This window comes from Colius striatus, chromosome 1 (assembly GCF_028858725.1).
Source record: "Colius striatus isolate bColStr4 chromosome 1, bColStr4.1.hap1, whole genome shotgun sequence".
In the NCBI taxonomy this organism is placed as follows: Eukaryota; Metazoa; Chordata; class Aves; order Coliiformes; family Coliidae; genus Colius; species Colius striatus.
Genome location: NC_084759.1, coordinates 160,770,536 through 160,794,826, shown reverse-complemented (window position 1 = coordinate 160,794,826; position 24,291 = coordinate 160,770,536). Strand labels below are relative to the sequence as shown.

The window sequence follows — 24,291 nt, the reverse complement described above, 5'->3', positions numbered from 1 at the left end:
ATACACATATTTTATTTTTGTACTTTATTTATTGTGTAATAGTTAGATTTTAATATAGAAAATTCTTTAAAACTAATGCATTATATCAGAATAATTGAGCATAAAATTTGTCATTTACATTGATATTTTATTGTGTTCAGTACAGTTTTTGTAGTAAAATATTTTTCCTGATATTATTATACTGCTTACAGTTGGGTAGATAATGGAGTTGTCTTTTAGCATTCCATATTCTTCTTTGTATCTCAGTAATCATTTTTATTATTAATAGAAATATTTCCCAAGTTAATGAGAATTGAAAAAATACATCTTGCTTTGTGTAGCAGTGAGTTAATAACAATAGTATTGGCTTCTGTCAGAGCTTAGATGAGGTTTCCAATGGGCAAACGGGGTAGACACATGTATGCATATGGTGTTTTACTCAGGTTGATGGGATTACCATCCAATCTGATGTCCTCAAGAGCCTTACGCACATAGGTAAAGTCTTTCATTTTGCAGAAAGTGTCTTCATGCATCTCTTGAATATTGTTGTTCTAAAAACAATTAAAAAAAAAGCTATCAAAACAGCTGCTCGAATGTTAAATCTTGCACTTTGAAGAAGAATTTATGGGTGCATTTTCAGTGCTTAGAAACACACTTGTTTGAACCCAAGAGACCAGTTTGTGGCTCCAATATGTCAACAGAGAAATCTTCTAAGTGTGAGGAAATTGTCTTGAACCATGCAAAGCTTCAAAACCAAATAAAATAATAAAAACCCATGTAACAGAGGCAGGCTTTCCAGGAGAAACATAGTAGAAGTATAGAACATTTTAATTTTCAGGATCATAGTGAAGAGTCTTATTAACACAAGTGGGAACCAGCATAGACCAGTCTAAAAATCATAGAATCATAATTATCATTCTAACAGCTTGATATACCTCAGTCTGAAAGGACACAAATCTGCAATTTGATCTGTGACAATTTTTTTCCCCTAAGACCTCTCATATTACCTTAACCTGCATCTGTATATGTACAGAGAAATTGAATACTTTGGGTTTTACTCCTTTGATTTAAAATCCTCTTTTATACCTTATCTTCAATGAGCTTTTAAGTGAATAATTTTCAACAGTGAATTGCTAGAATATAATATTCTAAAAATATTGTAATTAATGATAAATAAATAAAAATAAACAAAACAAAAAATTAGCTGGAAATTGAGACTATGAAGGTCATCTCTTAAAAGAAGGGCCATCTGAAAATTTTTACATTCCTCATTTCCTTGCTAGTCAGAAAGTGGTATGGAAAAAATCCATCTCATTAGCTTTGTTCTGTAGCACATATTACTCAATATTTAATTTACAGACATGGATACATGAAGTGAAAAATAGTCAGCTAGTACACAGAGTATTTCTATATTTATTGAAAGATAGAGGTCAAAAGATGTAAGTTACATCATTTTATTTAGTAAAAGGGTTTTGGATGTATTATATAATAAATTAAAATAACTTTTGATAACTAAGATCGGCCTTGGTACAAGAGAATATGAAGGGAAAGAAGCTGAGATGCAAAAATCTGAAGAATTCAGGAAAAAAAAGATTTAAGTAAAAGCAAATTCAAAAGCAAAACCAAAAAAAGATTACAGAAAGATGATGGATGGAACATAGTCAACATAGTCAAATGTCAACATAGTCAAATGGAAAAGTTTGAAAAAATGTGAGCAACTTGGAATGATCTTTATTAGGAGAATGAAGTGCACTGTGTACAGATACAAACAATATGAGAAGCAACTTTCTTTGGATGTCTAAAAGTATTCCTGTTGGAAGATTTGTATGAGTGGTGTGAAGGATTTCTGTCTTTGAAGTCTTTTAGGCTAATGTTGCTCCTGACAGCTATGAACCTATCGTTAATCTATACCAATATTAAATCTAGAATTTTATGTTTAAAATATATTACAAAATTTAAATATTAATGCTTAGCTGAGCTAAATTTTACTTCTTTCAAATACTGCATTCACTAGCTACTTTTATGTTTCCAATAGTCTGGTTAGTCAAATAAATACAATTTTGGAAAAATGGAAGTAACAAAATATTACCATAGTAACCATTTCCAGCTTTTACTACTTGAACATTACATTTATAGCCTACCTGAAGATGAAGAGCTTGGAGACTTTCAGGGAGTGGCAATGGAATATGATCCAAGTTATTGTCAGTAATGTAAAGATGCTGTAGTTCATGCAGATCCTAGAGGATGAAAGAAAAGGGCAAGGGAAACGTTTTTTAAAAATCTGTAGCAAATAAGTTGGAAATCTGTCGCTGCAATGAGTACTGCTGTATACTAACACATTGTGTTTCAAAATGGTGTGCTTGAAAAGGCAGAAATTCAAAGATAGTCATGAACTCTCTTTTGCACAGCCTGAGAACTGTTGCTGTTACACTGTCAGTGATGTTGTTCTAAAGTGCAATATTGCCTTTCTCAGTCATTATGCAGAAAAGATTAATATTCTGTCTATGTTCTTGCTTTTGTGACAGGCTTACTCAAGTTTGCAGAAGCGTATTGCTTTTGAAGCAAATTATAACTTCACAAGAAATGTCTCTGCTAAAAATAAATTTCTCATTCCGTTTGAAAAGGTAAATAATTTTCTCCCTTGGCCTTGTGGAGAAAGGAGCTTCATCTGGTAATTATAACAGTAGAAATCTATAGACTTGAGCAGAATACTCTCATTTTGACGTCTTTCCCCCCCCCGCCCCCCCCTGAAGTTATCATGGTACTTAGCTACATCTTTGAGTGCAGTGTCCTAGTTTAATTATTACTGACAGAACTTTGACTTTTAATTATAAAGATTCCTGGCAAGTATGGAAGTTAAAAGCTGAGACTCTATCATGGCTAAAATCAGGAGAGTGCGAGAAGAAAAGGGTGTTAGACTGGACTTTCAATTTGGGAGACTGTTTTTTGCCCGTCATTCTTATTCCCAACACCTGCCCTATGTTGGACTAGGACAAAATATCTGATTTCTGTTAGTCAGTTCAAGAAGAACTTGTCTTCCAAAGGAGGAATTCGGAGATGGCTGGTTCCAACTACTTTCTTACATGCAGTTGAATAGTTCACGTGAGCCAGGCCTAACATATGAAGCTAGCCTGTATTCTATAATGACTTCAGATTTCACATGTAATTATGAGCAGCACACGGTTGCTTTTCCCCACCAAAATTCTGGAAGAAGGATGATCATTCTCAGGTTCAAATTTCCCTGATTTTCAAAGTGGAAAGAAAGCATATACATTTAATTGATACTCTAGCAAGTTCCCATGTGGATATATGGCAGAGTAAGTTTGAAGCAGCATCATCCATAGCTTTGCCCTTCTTTATTGCCTAGTTGTACAGAAACATCAGTGAGCTTCCTGAAGACTTGCAAGTCATGTGAGTAGTTGGTTTATAAATACAAACATTGTTTGCCATCACATGTCTTGTGCAGATCTTTGTGAAGAAGAATAAAAAGTGGTCTTCAGATGATAATCCTCATATACCTTTCTGCATCTTTATTGATTTACCTATTAGCCAGCACAATCATGGTACCTATAATCTTAATAGTTCTACTGCTTTAGAGGGACACTTAAGCTGTTCTTCTGATCCCATCCTTTGGAGAGAAAAGATTTTCCTACCAAACTCAGACTTACTTTAAATGCCTCATTACGTATTCCTTTGCGACCAAGCCTGTTCTTACTAACATCAATGAATGTTAAAGTTGATGGTAACTCAGGGAGTTGCCTTATCCTATTATCACGAAGCACCAGTTCCTCAAGTTGGGGCAGTCTCCAGAAGGCATCTTCATGGATCTCTGATATAAAGTTTGCAGTCAAGTCAATCCTCTTTAAATTGTCTGTCAGAGAAATAAAAGGCAACAAACAATTAAGAAGGTACTTCCTGATTTTTTTTTTTTTTAAACAAAAGGGCAAATGGGTTGTTTAAATTACAAGTGAAGTGTCTTGAATCAAATCCATTCCTGACCCACTATGTGGCATTTCTCTCTCTCTGTATATTATAGAATAATCTCTATTTGAACAGTTCTCCTAAGGAAGGGGACCAATACCTCATTCTCATCCTGTTTAGAGTCACCTATGTCATTCCTCATACATATTTCAGTGGAAGATTTAAAACTTAATAATTTAATTTTTTTTTGTGTATTCTGGGACTCTTTTAAATACTTATATTTTGGAAAAGTAGCATTTAAAGGGATATAAATATATTTTCTGCTACCTTGTTCCACATGTTTATTTATTTTCAACATTTTGCTATGTGTGAGAAATTAGATATATCGATATTTTTCTAAAATACACTTTTTCCAATTAAAAAAAGAAAAAAACTTATTTTTATCAAAAGAGAATCATGTCTGAGTTAATTAATAGGCATTAATTTTAACTACAGTATTCTGCAGCTTACTTTTATTTTCCACCCAGAATGTTTTTCATGATTATAGTATTATTTTATTCTTATACTAACAGCATATTTTGGCCTAAATAAATGTCTCTCTTCTCAGTATTTGTTCTCCTTGTTTTTCTACGTATCAATTGTGTTCATTCCCAAATTTCATCTTGGTTTGAGCAAACCAAATCCTTACAATTTTCTTTCATAGAGGACCTTTGCTCTCTCCTGAATTATTGTCGTATCCTCTCTTGGCAATGATTCAATACTTCTCCTCATGAAATCAATAAGCATTAGGTACACAAAATTACATTTAAACCAAAGATCAAAGAATGTGGTTTGATACTTAAGCTGGTGAGTGTATAGCAATCCTTATCCCTAAACAGATTCTTAATATTTACTAAAAAAATCAAGTATCTTTGAGAATATCAATCAGAAATGTGAAAAGATAAACTTCCTAAAACATCAGTTTTGACTGGTTTCAGGCCACAACTTATTTTGGATTACCAGTTTTTATTTACTGAATATTTTTCTGGGTGATTCTGGAGGGAACTATTGAACGTATACTTTAAATGTAGAATTGTTTTCACACCGATACTTTGCAAACATTTGAATGTCTAGCTGAGAAGTTGTCTTGTTTAAGAAAACAGTAGTTTCTAATATTCTACCAATGTTTCTAGTTTGGAGTTTTTGTCACCCTTCTAAAGCTGATTGAAAGTAACAGCAAAAAGACAGATGAACATTGCTATTTATAACAATTCAAAAATTTGTCAGAGAATCTGCATTTGAAGTTCGGAAGTAGTAAACCACTTCTATCTATGTGTAATTCACTATCATCAAACATTGCATAAAATGAATCACTATGTGTTACACTTGTATGAGCAAGAAATAATAGAAATTAAAGCGGATTGAAACAATACTATTATCCATACTTAAGTTAGCAAAGTCATTTCTGTTGATCTTCCTGATTCTATTGTAGCGTGAGTAGAAATGTGTGGTTTTCTTAGGCAACGGTGGAATGGCAACAAGCTCGTGGTCATCACAATAGACTGTTGTTCCTAGGCATGTGCATAAAAGACAAGTGGAAAGACCTACCAAAGAATTTAAAAGAAAATAATTTGTTACGAAAAAGTACAAAAATTGTATGTAAATTACTACAGTGAAATGTTCATCTAAGCACATAATGATAAGATATTGTAGATGATAATTTTTCTCCTATTCTGTTTTGATCATCACATCATATAATTGCAAAAAGAAAGTGATTACATTCTGCTTAAAACTAGATTTATGAGGCAATTGGAAAGTAATTTAACTTGTTCTGGTACAGTTTTTATCAGAGTATAACAATAGAATATTATATAACAGCAGCTAACCAGAGATAAATTTTCCCCTAAGCTGGCAAGTATACACTTCTATCTAGATGGAGGAAAAACAGCTAATGACTGAAACTTGTTATGTTTTTCCTAGTTTGGTTCTGTAAACAGTACTTCTGAGTAATTTGTAGGGAAATTAATTTTTTCCTGTATGTCTCTGTAGAAGTACTTTTGCATATTTTTTAATTATACTTTCTGATTCAGAAATTCAGCATTAGGAAAAATTTCTCAATCATTCTAAGTAACTTGGAGACCATGTTAACAAAACATTTGGTTGCTAGAAGCTTATGAAAATGAGAAATTAAACCATTTCACCTCAGTCATAAAACTACATGAATATCATTAATTCAGAAGTTCCTTTTGATGGTACCATTCAAATTTGGTGAGAATTACAGCACTGACTGGTTTGTTTGAATGCCATATGAGAATCTCTACTTGAGCAATCCAGAGTAACATTTCTGAAGAGATATTTTACACTTTCCCTAGCTTCCTCCACAGGACAGTTTAAGTTAACTACAGGGAACAAGCCTGACACAGGGGAAAAATAAATGGTCACATCTTGATCCATTTCAGCAAATCCAGCCCTACATGAATGTAGAGTTTAAGATGACTGACATTTTTTCAAAACATTGCAACACAGGACAGGAAGACAGTTTCCCCTTCTGTCCTATTTTTTATCTTGGGGGAGTGGTATTTGTCACCTGTGGGTGATGTAAACTGAAAAAGGACAGAGTTATGGGAAGGATTCAAAAAAATATCAACAAGAAAAATTAATTGGCTTGATGTTCCTGAGTCTTGTATTCTTCTATTCAGTACCAAGCCAAGAACAGCAGCAGCATTTGACAGGAAATTATGTTCCTGAAAAAAAAAATGTTACTGAAAAGAAGACAACAAAAAAACCTAATTTGATATGTTACAGCCTTGAGGCTCCTATGCATATCTTTAGTTGATGAACTAGTTCATTCACATTCAGTGATCAGAAGTGTTGACAAATATGGAATTTATAATATGTAATATTTATGTGAAATGGTTTTTAGTTTAATTTTCATTTTTTTTCCTACAGCTTTCAGAATTTTAGAAAATCATGTGGGTTATTTCAGACTTTCCTGGGAATGTGTTATTTCTATTTGTATTTGTTTTGACATCTGTATGGTTTGTTTGTTTATTTGCTTTTTTTTCCCTGGTAAAGTCTCACTAGTAATATCCATTAAAAAAAGACTAGATATGATTAACTTCTCTACACTAAACATACAGTTTTTGAAGCTTTTTTCCCTCCCATTTAATTTGTCTTCTATGGCATGCAATTACAGTTAAGTATAGCAAAAAGTCTTAGTTTCCTATTCTTGTACATTGTTTACCTTGCAACACAAACACTCATCTCAGCAGTGGATAACTCTAGTGTTATCCTGAAGTATTCAATTACAAGAGTTTGTAGTACCTACTAACAAATGCTGATTATTAACATCACAATGTTTGTGTGGGAGAGGGATAGTATTGTTTTAAAATTTGAATTCCCCTGTGAGATGTAGAATATTCTTCTTTCACTATAGTTATTCAGAAGAACAGAGCAGAAAAACAGTTTCCCCTAAAATTTTAATACCTCACTTTCCTTAAGTTTCATGGTTTCTAATTTTTATGGTGAAAAACTCTTGAATTATGTTTCATATGAACACATTTCTAGAAATCATTGAATAAATCATTATAAAATAAAGGGAGTTTTTAATTAAACTCAAATGTAAGTCAATTAAAAACTACTGGTAACTTTTTATAAGAATTAGCAAAGTTGTAAGCATTTAAGTGTAAAAATAAATTTTTATTTGAAAAGCCTTTATGGGAGTCCAGTTATTTTCAGAGTGAAATAGTATGGGAATATTTTGACTAGACACTTATCTGACTTCAGAGTATTCAAGACATGCATACTGTACCTCTCTATACCTACTGTAAGAGAGATATAGAAAATATATAATTATATAATTATATAATTATATAATTATATAATATAGTATATGTATTTATTATAGCTGCTCAAAAGCAAGCAAAGTAGGCTCACTCAAAACAAAATTACACACACAAGACTCATTTCTCTTTCTTACTAACCATCTTGAGTTTGAGGTCCAAGAACCCCAGATCCTTGTGCTGAGGATCCATCAATCAATTTTGGCGTTGATGCCTCCTCCTCAGGTTCATCTGTCAATGATGCAGAAGAATAACTCTCTTGAATTATAGAAGGTAGTGCTGTCCCAATCTCTGCCTAGGGAAAATTAAGAGTGAACAGGAAATGTTACTGATTACTTCCACTGGCAGCTCTTTCTCTACAAGTTATTCATATTCTCCCACTAGAGGTCACATATGTTCTGAGGTTTTGAGTTGGAGCTACATTTTATCTGACAGTGATAATGAATTCTGATGATGCATAAACAATTCATGAAGCTCACATACATTTTATCTCTGTTTTAAATGCTCTGTTATATGCACATGTGTACACTTAATTAGCGAGAATATGTAGTAACAAAATGGTTTTCTCCACCTTTCTTTAAGCTATATTTGTGATAAAATTTGAATGAAAATCTGCTGTGAAGCACCAAAAATTAAAAGTATTAGATAAAATCTTGATTTATAAAAATCCAATAAGATTTGAGAGATCCTTTCATGAAACTAGAAACTTATTTTTTCTTGTCCACTCAACATAATTAGTCAAACCAGTAAATTTTATTGTGTTAACTTTAATTACAAAGATGAGTTCTGTTGATTTTGTTATATGACAACATCAAGATAAAAATTAAGATGTAGCAAATTTCTTGCATTTTATCACCCCTCATAGAAAGAGTATTGCAGACTTGCCAGGTTTGTTGTAGAGGGCTCTCAGTAAAGAGGCGAAATGGTTTACTGCAATCACTCAGACACTAAGAATCCACTCTAGCTGTGTGACCTTTGCAAGTTGCTTTATCACTATATCTTCATTTCCCCATGTGCAATATTGTTTGATCATGCCATGGCTTCCTTTGAAAACACACTAGTTTTTACATATCTGACAATGAAATAGTGTTCTTATACAGCATAACATATCTGAGATACTGGTTAAAAGTTAGGTAATGCACTCACCTCTGTGGGTGCTGTACTCCTGTGCTACAGTTGACACTTCTTTGTCTAAGGAGTGGCCAAAAGTAGAATTATTGTCACAGAATCTTTATCCAAGTGTGAAGGCAATGAAGTCTAAAATTAAGCTTTAATAAAGATCTTCCTCTACTGCAGTCTTCTAGTACTAAGCCATTAAAATTATTGAAACCTGAGTTTTTCATCTAACCAAATATCTTTTTTTTAAATTATTGCCCAAGTACTACTGGTTTTGCTGTCTCTATGCAGAACCAGTTGTTGAAATCACTCACACTAGTGGTCATAAATTCTAGTTTTAAAAGACAGGTATCATGGCTGGACAAGCATTCATGACTTTTTAAATTAGGCTTTCTATGTAGACTATACAACTTAAAGGAACCACCACATCCGAGATCTGATTCTCAAGCACAAGAAAAGTTTTTCCTATATTCTGATCCCTATTCAAATCTCTTAATATTCCACAAGTGGATTTGTATTTGTCGTATTACTCCTAGATAGGGAAGATTTTAAATATATTTATATACATGTACATTTATCTATAAATACCTACATACATTTGTATGTGAATATATTTTTAGCACAATTCCACAAGAAAACACTTTACACTTAATAATGGAGTCTAGATCTTGCAATAGAGCTATACATCATTACTAGCAGTATTAAACGTTATGATCCAGGACTGCCTGAGAACATCTAAATAACCATTTAAAATCTACTTTTTGGAAAAAATATATTTTTTAAAAGTTATATAGTGTCCATGGATCAAATATTTTGCATCAGTTAGTTTCAATGAAGACAAAGGATGAGGAAAAAATGGAAAAAAAAGGAAGCACTCTGAACCTCACAGACTCAGATTTTGACTGAGCACAATTCAGATACCCTGCATATTCTTTAATTTGATTCCAATAAGACATGAATACTATTACTAGGTAGGGATAAAAATGTCCTGATATAGTTACAGATCACAACCTTGCAAGATAGGTTTTTTGCTCATCAAGTTTGCAAAATGAACTCGAGCTGAACTATGACTGAGTAACCTGTTGGGGTAAGAGTAAGAATGTACCTCGTTGGTTTGTGCAGACAAATACACAATGTTCCCATCTGTAGCACTAACAGTAAGACAGCTTAACCAGGATTGGACTTGGGGACAAATCAAAAGACTTTGAGAACAAAGGAAATGGGACAGATGTTCTCCGAATGGAGGAAGTCTAAAGGGAGAGATGCATTCCAGACTTTTATTGACCCAGGGTAGTAGTGCACTAAAGTGCTTACACATGCTCTCTACTTGACCAGTTTTGGGTAAATCAGATAAGAGTCTGTGTCCTGAACTCAGTGACAAAATCCAGAGATTTTGAGACCTGTTAGCAACTTTGTATAGCTCTTTTGTGGGAGTTCTACTGAAAATAACATTCTGGAGAAAAGCATTTTTGAAGATACAGTTTGTAAATAGGCTTCAGACCTAAGATAATATTCCTTTTACTTGTCATGGAATTTGAGTCATCTAGACTGACACTTCTCTGAACATTTGAGGACATGCTTTATAGATCTTACTAGATTCAAGTTTGTGGTTTGCCTTATGCCTTCTCAGGTGTTCTTAGTTGATTAATCACTGTAGTTCTTAAGTACCATAACAGAAGTATTAAACTCTAGTAATTCCATTTCTAAACTGTTCTCTCTCTTATTGTAGGATGTTTTTTTGGTTTTGAGGATGCACAGTCGAAAGCTTCACGATAGATTACTTACCAACATGCTAAATCTGAGTTCTAGATAAACTATTCCCAGCAGTTAGCATTATCTATTTAGTCTCTTGCACCAGTTGTGACTGCCATAAAAAATACCAGTTACTACAGTGAATTTGATGATCTTACCTTTTCTACACTGGTAATGGAGTAGCAGTTCAGTGATACATGTGTATTATATATCAGACCCAGGGCATGACCAGTATTTGCTTGCTGTATATAGATTGAACTTGAACCAGTAACATAGGGTCTGATTTTCATTATTAGTCATCTGATCCATGCAGCTTTCTATCCTTTACATATTTGATAAATCATGCAAGACTGTAACAAGACAGAGATGTTTCTTGGACTATGTGCCGTACAGAGTGATCCTTCATCCTCCAGATGTTTGTTTATTTTTGGCAATATGTACTTTACTAAATAATTGAAATAGAAATAATTCTATATCACTTAATGATATTATTCTCCATAGGGTTTTGGGGGGCTGTGAGAGTGGGGATTGTATTTCTTTTGCTACTCTAAATAATATTATTTATGAAAAAACACAAAATGGCAAGAATATTGTAGAGAAATACAATAAAGCATGTTTTTCTTTGCAGACATTTCCAAGCCTTCAAGTTCTAATCAGCCTTCCAAGACAGATTTAATATATGGCCTAAGGAAACACTGAAAAGGGATCACATCACCTCCCTTCAGCCATCTAACTGTGTGGTTGATAGTTAACCAAATATATTTTGGAATTAATCAAGAGGTTTAGGCAATATCAGTGCAGAGTACTAGCCACATGACAAAGGAGACAGATGTCTCTCATAAGACTACATGGAATATGTGTCTTTCCCTCTCCTGAATTTATCCAATGTCACTACATTTACAAAAAAAATGCTTATTGTGGTTGACCAGTTTAGAAGCACTTTCAGACCAGGAAGTTACAAAAGTCAAGCACATAGAAATCTGAACATATCAATGAGCAACAAAATACAATTGGTAAAAATCCACTTGCAACTTCAGTCATCCATAAGCTTGACACTGAGTCTATGCTAACATCTTTTCACAGTCAGGAGTGAATGAGATGAAACTTCTGAAAAGCAGCTCCAGCCACTGACCACAGATGTTTCTTTTAGGGTGAGCTCTTTAATTATCTGTCTCTTGCCATTGGCCAAAAAGGAGATGAGACAAATTAAAAGGTTTAATTTGAAGCGTCTCAGGAGGCTGAGTGGTGAAAAAAAAAAAAAAGTAAGATGAAAGGATATCTATGGTCTTAGAGTCAGTAGGGGTGGAACAGAATAGAAATGCAGATAAGAGTAACCTATATGAGGATTATGAACCCAAATAACATATGAAAAGAACTAAAATGCAGAAAATAGATTTAAAGCAGTAAACAGCAAGGCTAGAAGCCACATGTTTTTTCTGAGGTGATGTAATTCCAGTGGCAGATGTTTTGTCTATTGTTTTATGTCTACATCTTTTAGGATCAAAGTAGATATATTACATGTAGCAGATTTAAATCCACAGGAAAATCTGAAATGTGTCCTGTTTCAGTGCTTCAAAAATATACTTAAATACACACAAAAAAGTTCAGAACTTAAAAAGAGACGTTATCAACTGTTTTACCACACACTGACCCATCAAAAAGAACTAGTTTCCCCCATAGCTTTCTGAAACTACCAAAAGCTTACAAGAAAATGTCTAATTATGGTAGAGGTTTTTTGGTTTGTTTTCCTTTCCAAAAGTGGCTCATACTTTCTTCTTCTTGAATTTTGCACATAAAATCTTCTTTTCTCCTATTGTTCTATCTTAAGTAGGTCTGTGATCTATTAAATGTTAGCGCAATAACCACTTTGTAAATTATGCAGCTCAGACAAATTGTTGTTTTCTGTTACAAAATTTCTGTGTAAACTGTTTGTATCTAATAAAACATTTAAACCCAGAGATTCCATCATATCTAAATATATATGCCCGAATGCTCTGACCTGAATCACCTATGTTCAACATAGAAGACAAGGGACAAAAGTTACTGGGTCCTTTTAATACCTCTAGGTTTCTTTCTGACAAGCATTAAAAACTAAACTTTGGACAGTTTTTTATCTTATCTAAGACTAACCAGCTGTTATAGAATCATAGAATCACAGAATCACAAATGGTAGGAGTTGGAAGGGACCTTGAGGGATCATCTAGTCCAAAGCAGGTCCACCTAGATCAAGTCACACAGGAACGTATCCAGGAGAGTTGTGAAAACCTCCAGAGAATGAGACTTCACACCCTCCCTGGGCAGCCTGTGTCAGGGCTCCTTCACCTTCACAGTGAAATAGTTTTTTCTTATGTTTAAATGGAACTTTTTGTGTTCCAGCTTCATACCATTACCCCTTGTCCTGTCACTAGATACAATAGAAAAAAAAGAAATGCCCTAACCTTCTGGCACCCACCATTTATATAATTATAAATATTAATGAGATCCCCCCTCAGTTTCCTCTTCTCCAGGCTGAACAGCCTAATATCTCACAGCCTTTCCGCATAAGGAAGATTCTCCAGTCTCCTGATCATCTTGGTGGCCCTGTGCTGGACTCTGTCCAGAAGTTCTCTGTCCCTCTTGAGCTAAGGAGCCCAGAATTGGATACAGTACTCCAGATGAGGCCTCACCAGGGCAGAGTAGAGGGGGCGCAGAACCTCCCTTCACATGCTGACCACACACTTCTTGATGTATCCCAGGACACCATTGGCTTTCTTGGCCATGAGGGCACATTGCTGTCTCACATTCACTTTATTATCAACCAGGACTTCCAGCTGATCAATTGCCAGTCTGTACTGGTACATAGCGTTGTTACTTCTGAGGTCCAGGGCTATAGGATAGTCTTTTTTCTCAGAGTCTTGGATACTCCAGCATCCATAAATCTTACACCAGGTTGCTATCCATTATCTTCTCCTACTTGGGAATGTGATTTCATGATGGCTAACATGGAAAGGAAAGGTGGATATCATAGACTATAAATCTATTTCCTGTCTATTTGTGGTAGGATGAAGGGTCTTCACCAAGAAGTCATCTGTGCTGCAATGTTATCATGATGCAGGACGTTTGATTTTGGCACAAACAACATGTTCCTCAGTTTTACTTCTAGAAATGGTTTTATGGAAGTGGTGCAGTCAGATGCTATGTCCATTATCAATGCAGTCAGTTCTTTTAATCTTTTAAGTCTTTTAATTGTTTTAAATTATTTTACTGTTTCTGATGAGTCTTACACACACTTACAGGCATAACATTCCCTACAGTCTGATTGATCTTAATATTTAAGTCACAGAGCTCTAGAGTTGTTATTCAGTTCTGTAGAAAACAGTATCTGTGGCTTCTGTCTTGAAAATATATGTAAACTCTGAGGTTCTATAAATTAGTCTAAGATAAGTAGTCTTTTTAGCACCTTGACCACAGAAAAACCTAAAAATTTTTGCCTCAAAAGCAGGTGTATCGATGTCATATCTGATTTTAGCTGAGTAAAAACATCTATGTTGCACAGCATTGTCACAGAGAAATTACTTACTAATTCTCTTGTCTAAGAATGAAGAAATTAAATGTAAATGTAAATAATCTGTATTTTCATGAGTACAAATGAAGTCAAAGTCTCGTTCCAGCACTGTATTTGAAATTACAGATTTTATTTCTAACATTCTGCTTTGAGGGTTATGTAATAACTAAGTTAGCCTACAACAGATGTTTTTCTTTGCCAAGTTTAGAAATCAGAACAGAGCTCTTTGCACTATTACAAAGCACAAAAGGACTGAAAACTGCTCCCAGCTATTTAAGATTTCCACAGGAGTTCCTGCTAATCCAAGACACGAAACAGATATGCACAGCCAGGCAAAGTATCACTCTAATAACCAGAGTATCTACCAGAAACATTTTCAGTCCACAGATATGTGGTAAGGAGCTACCACAGCTGGACTTCCAGAGCTCACTGTAAAGAAAGGTTCTCAAGCATATTTCTTCATGCAGTCCAGGCAGACATGGTATTACTGGAGCTGAAAATGCTTTGTTCACCAGCCTGGGTTTTCCTAAATGGATTGTGCTTGCTTTGAATTCAAACTTCAGCCAAATAGCTTTAGAAACATGAACAAAAAGGACTAGATTCACTCCAGTTATATTCAGACATTGAATTTAAGTGGCTTATTTAGCAGCTTAGTCTCCTTCCACTCCTGGTGCAGGCAGTGTAGAAAAAATTATCTTCTGAGGGAGATTCAGCACAAATATGTCATGAGTCAGCTCTCTGAGGTGCCTGTCAGTCTTCCTTTGGCTGTGAAAGAGACTATACTTTTACCACACATCAAGGCTGAAATCTGATATCAGACCTGCTCTCCTTCTCAAGATCTTGTTCAGGATGGATAGTCCAGCTATTTTATCCCCAGCTACTACTTCCCCTTCTATGAATAAGAGCAAAGTCAGGAGTGTAAGCTGAAAAGCAGAACATGGGAAACTGGTTTAAGCTTAGATGGCCCATAAAGAAAACCAGAGCCAAAACCACTATTAAGAAACAACATTCAAAGTAAACTTTCAGTCCCTGGATTTATGTGATGTCACAATAGGGATTGTGTTGCTATGAAATATTTACAATTACTGCAATAGAATTTCTGCACCTTTTTTGTTTGTTTTTTTTTTAAACAGAACAAAACAGAGATAGTACAAGTCATTAAAAACAACAGCTCTGCTGACACTGGTGGAAGTCACCAGGTCTTTAAGCATCTTATAAGATCTTAAGTTGCAGTGAGGAATCTACAAAAGGAAGTTCAATGAATTTTTACTTAGATAACTCTGATGTCTGATACATATCGTGCAGCTAAGGATTCAGACAGAAATTTCATTAGTACTTTACAGTTGTGCATATTCCAAAGAATTTATTGAGCTATCTGCTACGTGTCTCACATTTAAAGCTAATTGTGTAGGAAATTAGGCATTCCTGAACCTGTGTAATCCACAAAACCCATCTACCAAATTTGCACAACTGCTTTATTCCATTTCACTTCAGCTGGTTCTTCATTCATCCAAGCAAAAAAGTTGAGACTGACACATCAAAAAACCTCAAAAAATACATCCAAAGAGGCAAAATCATGGCAGGAGAAAGAGAACATGGCAAAAGAAACATGATTATGTAGGCTAATATGAAAGGAACTGAGACCTGGGACATTTTTCAAAAGATTATTAATGTATCATGTATTAGATAATAGCTAAATGTGAACAGGGACAGAAATGACTCAGAGCAGACTCAGAACAGATATATAACACTCTCGCCTCTGAGCTATATGGTAAAAGATTCTCGGAATTCTATTTTGATTTACTCTAAAATGATTCTTATCTAATATGATTTTTAAATGAGATAGAAATGTACATGTTATTTAACTTAATGATGTTCAGAAAAAAAAAATATATGGCCATAGTTACAATTTAGGAGTTTAGAGTAATTTTCTAAAATATCTGTATCCTTTTTTCATATCCCACATCACCAAGGATGGTGCACTCTGCTTTCTGGAAGAAGTCACAAAACTGGAAGTTGAGTAGTAGAGAGGGAAGTTTAAGTGACCAAGGAAACTGAGGTAGAAAGCATCTTCTGTAAAAAGTGTCTGCAGTCTCACTGTAGAGTTTCAACTGGCACCACTTTCACAGAAATTTCAAATATGGTAATAGTTACTCTTAATTAATGAGCCCTAGATGGACCAGTTTAGGTGTTTTCTGAACAGCACAGCTACTTAAGAGAATCTCACCCAGTCTGAGGCAAGAGGAAGGATGTAGTTACTCTGTTCTGTTGAGACAGAGGTAACTAATGGTGCACCCAGTATCAGAATTTTAGATGCTTTACAATGTCTTAGCCAGTACACTTAGTCTTTATAATATGTCAGATAGCTAAGTGGGTGAGACGAGCTCGTCTTGGATTCCTATACTAGAAATAAGGTACTAACATCCTTCCTTTATGTCTGTGGTGTTTGTTTTTGCTATATGACAAAATACTTTAAACCACTCAGATATTTTGTGACTGCTTTTTAATCCACAGAAACGTTCATCATTTGCATCTGTACAGAGGCATATTGTATAAGTTATGAACAGTCCAGTGACTGTAAGAGCTGTAGTCAAAGCTTTTTTGAAAAAATAGAAAATTTCCTATTCAGGGATAAAGCTTCAAATGATAAATTTAGGTGTCTTATACACTGTGCAGTTATCTGACTCTCACATTCCTTGTACCAATTCATAGTTTTTAAAAAAACATGGCCAAGAAGGCCAAGAAGGCCAATGACATCCTGACTTGTATCAGAAATAGCGTACACAGCAGGACCAAGGAAGTAATTGTCCCCTTGAACTCTGTGATGATGAGGTTGCACCTCAAATACTGCATCCAGATTTGGGCCCCTCAGTGCAAGAAAGGCATTGAGGTGCTAGAGCCTGTCCAGGGATGGGCAACAAAGCTGATGAAGGGTCTGGAGAACAAGCCTTCTGAAGAGCTACTAAGGGAACTGATGCTGGAGAAAAGGAGGCTGAGGGGAAACAAGGTCACTCCCTACAACTACCTGAAAGGAGACTCTGGTGAGGTGGGGGTCAGTTTCTTCTCCCCAGTAATGAATAATAAGACAAGAGGAAATGGACTCAAGTTGTACCAGGAGAGGTTTAGATTGGAGATTAGAATTAATTTTTTCACTGAGACGGTGATTAAACATTGGCACAGGCTGCCCAGGGAGGTGGTTGAGTCATCATCCCTGGAGATATTCAAAAGACACATAGATGAGGTTCTGAGAGACATCATTTAGTGACGGGCTTGGCAGTGTTAGGTTGGTGGTTGGACTTGATGATCATAAAGGTCTTTTCCAACCACAATATTTCTATGATTATTTGATCCTGTGCTTTGTGAAGGCACCTAAATATCTTATTAATTTGATTCAAATGCAAGAAACTAATGTAGATTCAAATACAGGTTTTTACAGTGCTTATCTCTGATTATTTTGTGGATCTCACTTTTCAGCTCAACTCTTTCATATACATAAACACTGACACACTGAGAGTGTTCAACTGTCTTGTTTGGCTTCTTATTTGGTACTTGGGTAGCTCCCTTGCTTTGCAGTTTGTCTTATTGATCAAAATATTTTTGAGATACCTTTATATTTTCACTTCTTATTTTTCTAACATAGCTTTCTTGCCTGAAGGAAAATGGACTGGTTATGTTTAATAGGCATTGTAGTCAAAAATAAGCAATGTGATTTTGTTAGACATTAGTAGCCAACATTCATATAAATCTTTCTTCACAATCTGTTTTTCTCATATACTGTCCAAACAAAGCTTTAATTTCAAAGAAAGAAAAACTATCAGCCTTCTGTTTTACCAGTGAGCTTACACAAGAACGTCTTTGACAGTCTGACTTGATTATATCCATTTTGAAGAAGGAAATCTGTCTTTGTATGTTTGTAGAGAAGCTGGGACAATGAAGACCCAGTCTTGACTGAAGCCTCTGGATTCTATTGTGATAAAAATAGTCATTGAGAATAATAATGAAACTTTCTGTGAAAAGAAGGAGCGATACAGCAGCCCATGTTTATATTGTTGTAACTATCTGTCTTAGAAGACAAAGTTTATACACTATCTTACAAACACATTCCTTTATAATCTCTTTCTCCTTTAGGATCTTGGGATTTCTTACTTGGTAATAGGTTTAGACAAATTTCAACTGTAAAAATATCAACTGCCACTGTCTAGATAAAACATTTTCAGAAAATTGTTTGCAAGCAAATGAAGTGTGTGTGTATATAAAATCATACACTTCATCTTTGGCACAGATACTTGACAAGGAAAAATACTTTCAGAGTATGAGAAGTAGACAAGAAGTCATGAGTTCAAATTCAGTTCCTCTTTAATATTATTATTATTATATTATATTATTATTATTTTGATGCTAATCCCAAGACAGGTGTCTGGGATCCATCTAAAGTTATTTGAGAAAGATAGATGTATTTGGTCTTACAGGGATGGACCCCATAGCAGCCCTCATAGCGCTGTACTTTTAGCTAGAACAGTGTTGATAACACACCAGTGCTTTGCTTACTGCTGAGCAATGTTCACATAGCATCAAGGCTGATAGGCTGATGGTGGGCAGGTGGTTGGGATGGGATATAGCTAGGACAACTGACACAAATTGACCAAAAGAGGATTTCATTCCATATGAGCATCATGATCAGGAGTAAAATCTAAGAGAAGAGAAGCAGGGCCCAGTCTTCATTATTGCCTTCTGTAGCAACCACTATATGTGTTGAGGCACTATTTCTCGGGAAGTGTTTGTACATCACTTGCTGATGGGAAGTAGAGAACAAGTCCTTTTACATGGTTTTGCTTTTTTACACAACCTTTTCTTTTCTTCCTTAAATTGTTTTTATGACAACTCGTTAGTTTTTCATCTTAATTTCTCCCCCTCTGAGGGGAGAAACTCCTTATCTCTGAGGATAAGGAGTGAGTAGGTGGCCTGATGGACGTCTGGTAGTCAGACAAGGTCAACTCACTACAATAGATCTTTAGAGAATGATTCATACTTGTCTTGGAGGATGATCTTGAAATGCAATGCATAATTTTAGATGGATAGAATGAATGGCAAGAAGCCCTGCATAACTACCTCTAGATCTTTCCTCACTTTAGTGGTTACACATCAAATGAGTGGTTACAGTACCCAATAGATAACATTCTAGGAAGGAATTACAGACACAGGGTTTTACTTCAATTCCTTAAGGTGGACAGGTGCCTAATTCTCATTGAAATTGACATGAGTAAAACACTGACCACACCTGAAATCCTAGAAGTCAGTTAGATGCACAACCTTGATAGAGTCTGCATTTCTCCATTGAGTCTGAAAATGTGTTAAAGAGAATGATTTATCTTTACACATAAATGAATTTTAAAATCTGAAATTGAAGGCAGCAACAACAGAAAGTACTATTTTTTTCCCCTCCACTCAGAAGACTAAAGATATATTTCAGAGTTCTCTAAAAGGAAATTAATGCCTTAAATTGGGCCCTAAAGAGTTACTGTACACAGGATAGATCTAATGAAGGTCTACTGTTTGCACATCAATTGGGCTATGCATAATAAAAACTAACTTGTGAGCTTGAATAAATATTGGGTTTTACACACAGAGTCACCTGTGTAGCTCTCATCTTTACGATAACGTGGTTGTAAGGAGGAAAGTCATAACCACAATCAAGAAATCAAATGTGTTCTTTTTAAAACTTGAGTGACATCAATAATATTCAGTGTCTGCAACATGACTTGCAAGACTGATCTGTATGTCTACAAAAGCTGCTTGATTTCTGCAGGACTGACCACTCTCAACTCTCCTGGGTTTAGGGGAACTGTGAATGCTTAGGTTTCTTTTGAGTGGTACATGGTAAAAGGAATGAAAGCCAAAAAATATTTTGGCTGGATATTTAGGAAAAAAATGTTTACACAGGGAGGTCCATCCATATGCAGAGTAACATTCCTTCCAACTACTATGATGGATGACCTTCACTTGGTGAATTTTAAGACTGTCTGAAGAGCTCAGTGGTGGGAGACTATCCTTCTCTGGAAAAGCAAATTACGAGACTCTGCTTATTCCGTGCTTCCCTAAAAAAAGTAAGCTGTGATAGGGTCTTTTATATCTTTTCCAGTTGGGTGCAATATTGATCATCCTGAATTTCCTTGAACCACAGGCACTTTGTCTTGTCTTTTTCTTCACTTCGGAACTTGGAAAGTAGCCACTGCATGCTTCAGTGTCATATGATCTCACAGAGAGATAACAGCACAGGAGAGTCTCACCTACCATTCAGCGTGTTACTATCGTTCAAATGAGAAAATCTCTGTGGTGAGACACATATTGAAATAGCCTTTCCCATTTCTGGGAAGGAAGTTGTTTCTCTAGGAACAGAAAGAACACATGTATCTAGTGTTTAAAAAGGACGACTTAATCAGGGAAGAAAGCTCAAGTTCATGAGTATGTAAAGAGCTTTGGATCTCTGTGACACAGTCGAGCAGGCCAAAGGCAAAGTAATTTCTTAAGAAGTTTCTTAAGAAAAGTTCTTCTCAGCCCTTCTTAGATAAGAAAATTTACTTCCTCCAAACTGTAAGATTCTAATCTTAGTGCAAACTTTGAGACAATTTTTGTTTCTTTAGTTCTTCACTTTGGCAAGATATTTATTCTTGAATTATTTCTATCCTTTGATTTCAAGGCTGCTATCCAATTTCAATCTCACATTGCTTAAAGACTACTTCCTACGCCTTCTACTGCAATCATGAATCATTCAAATGAGCATATTTTCATGATTTATGTATTGTTATGTGAAAAAGTACTAAAACACTATGTGTAACAGTAAAAACCCAATGTTATTATGTGTATTGTGGTTTTTATGCAACTTCTGTAGCACTCAATACTGAATCACACAGTGCATTTGTCACCATCAGGGAAGTTGTGGTCATGTCTAAGCAAGCATAGCGAGATTAAAATTAATGTAGCCTCTAATACTGTAGGGAAATACAATATTACTGTAGGGAAATATAGTAATACTGTAGGTAAATGTAGAAGTCAAAAGAGGTATTTAGGTCAACAAATGGAGACTCTTACCTATGCCGGCAAAACATGTTACTATATCATACTATATCAGAATTTCAACATTTTTTTCTTCAGTAATCATTCTTTCCTGTTTTTCAATTCAAGTGCATTCCTTTTCAAATTCCTTCTACCCACTTTCCTGACAGAAATTGAAAGCCTGAACTAGTTTATTGAATATAATTATTACGTAAGAAATAATCTCAGAAAACAGCATTTTACAACCTGCTTTAATGGGGACTGATAGATATCTTATCTAACTGCCTTCATGTCTCATCCTTACAGATAAATGATAAGGACAATCTCCAGCAGAATTTGTGGCAATGCAAGGACAACTGAGGGAAGCATAGTATCTTTCGCTAGCTCTCAAAGATTAACACACAAAAAAATGATAAGCATGAAGTATTTTAGCTACATTTGTAGTTAGCAAAAATGTGAATGAACCACAGAAGTTATTATTACATAAAACTCTTGATCAACCCAAGGCAATAGCAATTACATGAGTAGATTTGTTTGATAAATGTTTTCAGAGCTAACGAAAACTCATCAATAGCCACTGCATTTGTGTACTTTGGAAAGGTAGAATGAATGATGATCTGATTACCTTTAGTTGATCAGACTGCTCATTTTCATCATAGACAAATGGCTGAGGCAGCTCTCCAAGTGGTATGTCATAGAACTCAGAATCATAAATTACAGTATCAGTGATGGATGCAGCTCCAACAGACTTGAAGATAAAAAACCCCAGAAAAAAATTTACAAAATTCTGCATTCTGCTTTCTTTTCTAAAAGAGAAGAAAATGGAAAAAATGTAGATAACTAGTATTTGCAAGGAACCTAAGAAAAATTAATATAAAAATGTATATATACAACACTATTTCTGATTCATATCGTATTTATTAATAATGACTCAATGGTTTATTCCTTTTGCTTCATGAAGACTCCCTGAATTTGAGAATTTATGCAGACTGATTTGGCCATACTAACTTTTAAATCATTCAAGAGAGATCTATTGAGTTTAATTGGTATAAAAATAATTGTAATCAATGAGAAAGTAAATGAAAAGGTGAAAAATGTATATTCTTTTTTTTTACCTTTCCTCTAACTTCTATTTCCACTACATCATTAGAAAAGAGACTTGGAAAAATTAGCCAAAAGTTAAATTATTATATTATTTACATCTCTCACTAGAAATAATCTTTTGAAATGTACAATAATGTAATTTTGTCTTTGAACTCCACTATTAAAAAAAATGGAAAACATTTGGACCTCTACATTAGTTGTCTCTGGATGAGAATAATCAAAACACTTTTCACCCAGTCATCATTTTGTCAGAATAGAATTTTAATTGGTTGTATTGTGTAGCATGTTTGGACCATCACTTCTGAAAAGGTCTGTGTCCTCCATAGCCCTAAAAGTGACAGGACTCTGCATTCCTTCATTATTCAGTCAACACCATCTTTAAAGTAGTGAGAAATTATAACATGATATAGTCACCTGTTCTCCTCAGATAATAGAATGGTAAAATCAAATTATCCCTCATTTAAAAATTCCATATTTTAGTAAAACAGTAGAAAATTCTTGCTAGACTTGAGTATTAGTGTTTATGCATTCCCTGTTCCTTTTAAGTGAAATAATCACTTTTAATGTATAAGATGCCTGACAGAAGACTCTATTCAGCATTTTTATACCTTAATCTTGCTAAAGTTCCCACTAATTTCACCAAAAGCACAGTGATAATGAACAGTGCATAAGTCTAATAAATTGTACTCCTGATGTGCTGCCATAATATACATATTTAAATAGTTCATTTTTTTTTTAAACTGTAATTGCTTAAAATAAATTAAGTTTAAGAAATGCATGAATTTTTTTTGAATGTGTGTGCTGGGCAGCAAGCTGAATTTTAGCTTCATGAAAAGAAGCCTTTATGAAGCTAGTTTAGGCATGGGAATATGAAGTTCCTCTGGGGATGGTTAGCAACACAAGGTATTCATTTTTCCTTCATTTACTTTATTCAAAAAGACTTTTCAGCTGCTGCTGGCAGAAGCCAGAGTCACTTGTTCTTGTCTTTGAGAATATGTAGTTGAATTGTATCTTTCAGTGTTAGTTTCCAATATCAGTAAAGGTAATCTGCTATGTTAAAAAAACCCAACAAAAACAACAAAAAAACCCAAAACCAAAAAGACCCCCAAATCTGAAAAAACATCAATGCAGCCAATCTCTGTAATTAAACTGAAGTATACTGGAGCTTTGGGGTTTTGTGTCTAAGTTTTCTATTGCTTATTTTTGACAGGACTGTTTTTAGTCTTGTTTTTCTTTTGCATGTCACTTTCCCAAAAGATTCGGTGTAAAGTATGTGATATATTAACCCAAAATGTAATATTAATATAAAAGGTGTAATTTTTCCTCTGAATAAACAATTCTTAAATAAAAAAATACTCATTACATAAAATTGTTTCCATTTCACATTGCCTAGAAAGAAAAGATTTCTAAAGCATACAGGGCTTGATAATAATTTAATTTTGTAAATATAATTAATATAACATCTGTGGAAAAACAAAATACTTATGACTATAGTATCTGCAGTAACTTGCAGAGTTTGCATGTCTATCTACTTCCCTTACGTGTAATATACTGGAACACACTGTAATGACATTGGCATCTGCAGTAGCTGTAAGATCAAATATTTTGATTATGTACTCCTCTCAGAGGAAGGAAATAAGATATATCCAGGGAAAAATAAATAGTCTTCTCAATCTGCAGTCTTTGAATCAGTATTATGTGCAATAAAATAAAACAAATACTATCAAAATATTTCCAGTGTTAAAATCAAACTAAGCGTTCTAATAGAGAAATATCAAAACTTACCTTTAGCTTCCAATCTCTCAAGTGGGATGTGTTACTCAGAATGCAGAGCCAGTGGTATTAGACCCTGACCAATGGCAGTGGCATTCTGGGGCTGTGGGAGGTGGTGCAGCTTCTACTCTCTACTGGAGACCTCAGCCTAGGGAGTATCTTGGACTTCCAACACCTTCATATTTAATTCTGATTAACACAATTTTAGCAAGGTCAAACAAAGTTTTG

The 24,291-nt window shown here is 34.6% G+C and overlaps 1 protein-coding gene across 1 annotated transcript; it reads right to left on the bottom strand.

Annotated features, from left to right (window-relative positions):
• Nucleotides 1-239: 239 nt before the first annotated feature.
• On the bottom strand, nucleotides 240-24,138 carry EPYC (epiphycan). Its single transcript, XM_061991685.1, has 7 exons — nucleotides 24,076-24,138; nucleotides 21,812-21,992; nucleotides 7,863-8,016; nucleotides 5,325-5,483; nucleotides 3,648-3,850; nucleotides 2,121-2,216; nucleotides 240-530 (listed from the first exon to the last, which is right to left on the bottom strand). Exons 2-7 carry the CDS (start codon nucleotides 21,977-21,979, stop codon nucleotides 360-362), a joined length of 951 nt encoding a protein of 316 aa, XP_061847669.1. The 5' UTR covers nucleotides 21,980-21,992; nucleotides 24,076-24,138; the 3' UTR covers nucleotides 240-359.
• Nucleotides 24,139-24,291: the final 153 nt, after the last annotated feature.

Coding starts and splice junctions, on each gene's coding strand:
- EPYC (XM_061991685.1), bottom strand. CDS start 21,979: ATGCAGAATTTTGTAAATTTTTTTCTGGGGTTTTTTATCTTCAAGTCT. Junction 5,484..7,862: donor TGGACCTCAAACTCAAGATG/GTTAGTAAGAAA, acceptor ATTCTTTGGTAG/GTCTTTCCACTTGTCTTTTA. Junction 531..2,120: donor TCCAAGCTCTTCATCTTCAG/GTAGGCTATAAA, acceptor AATTGTTTTTAG/AACAACAATATTCAAGAGAT.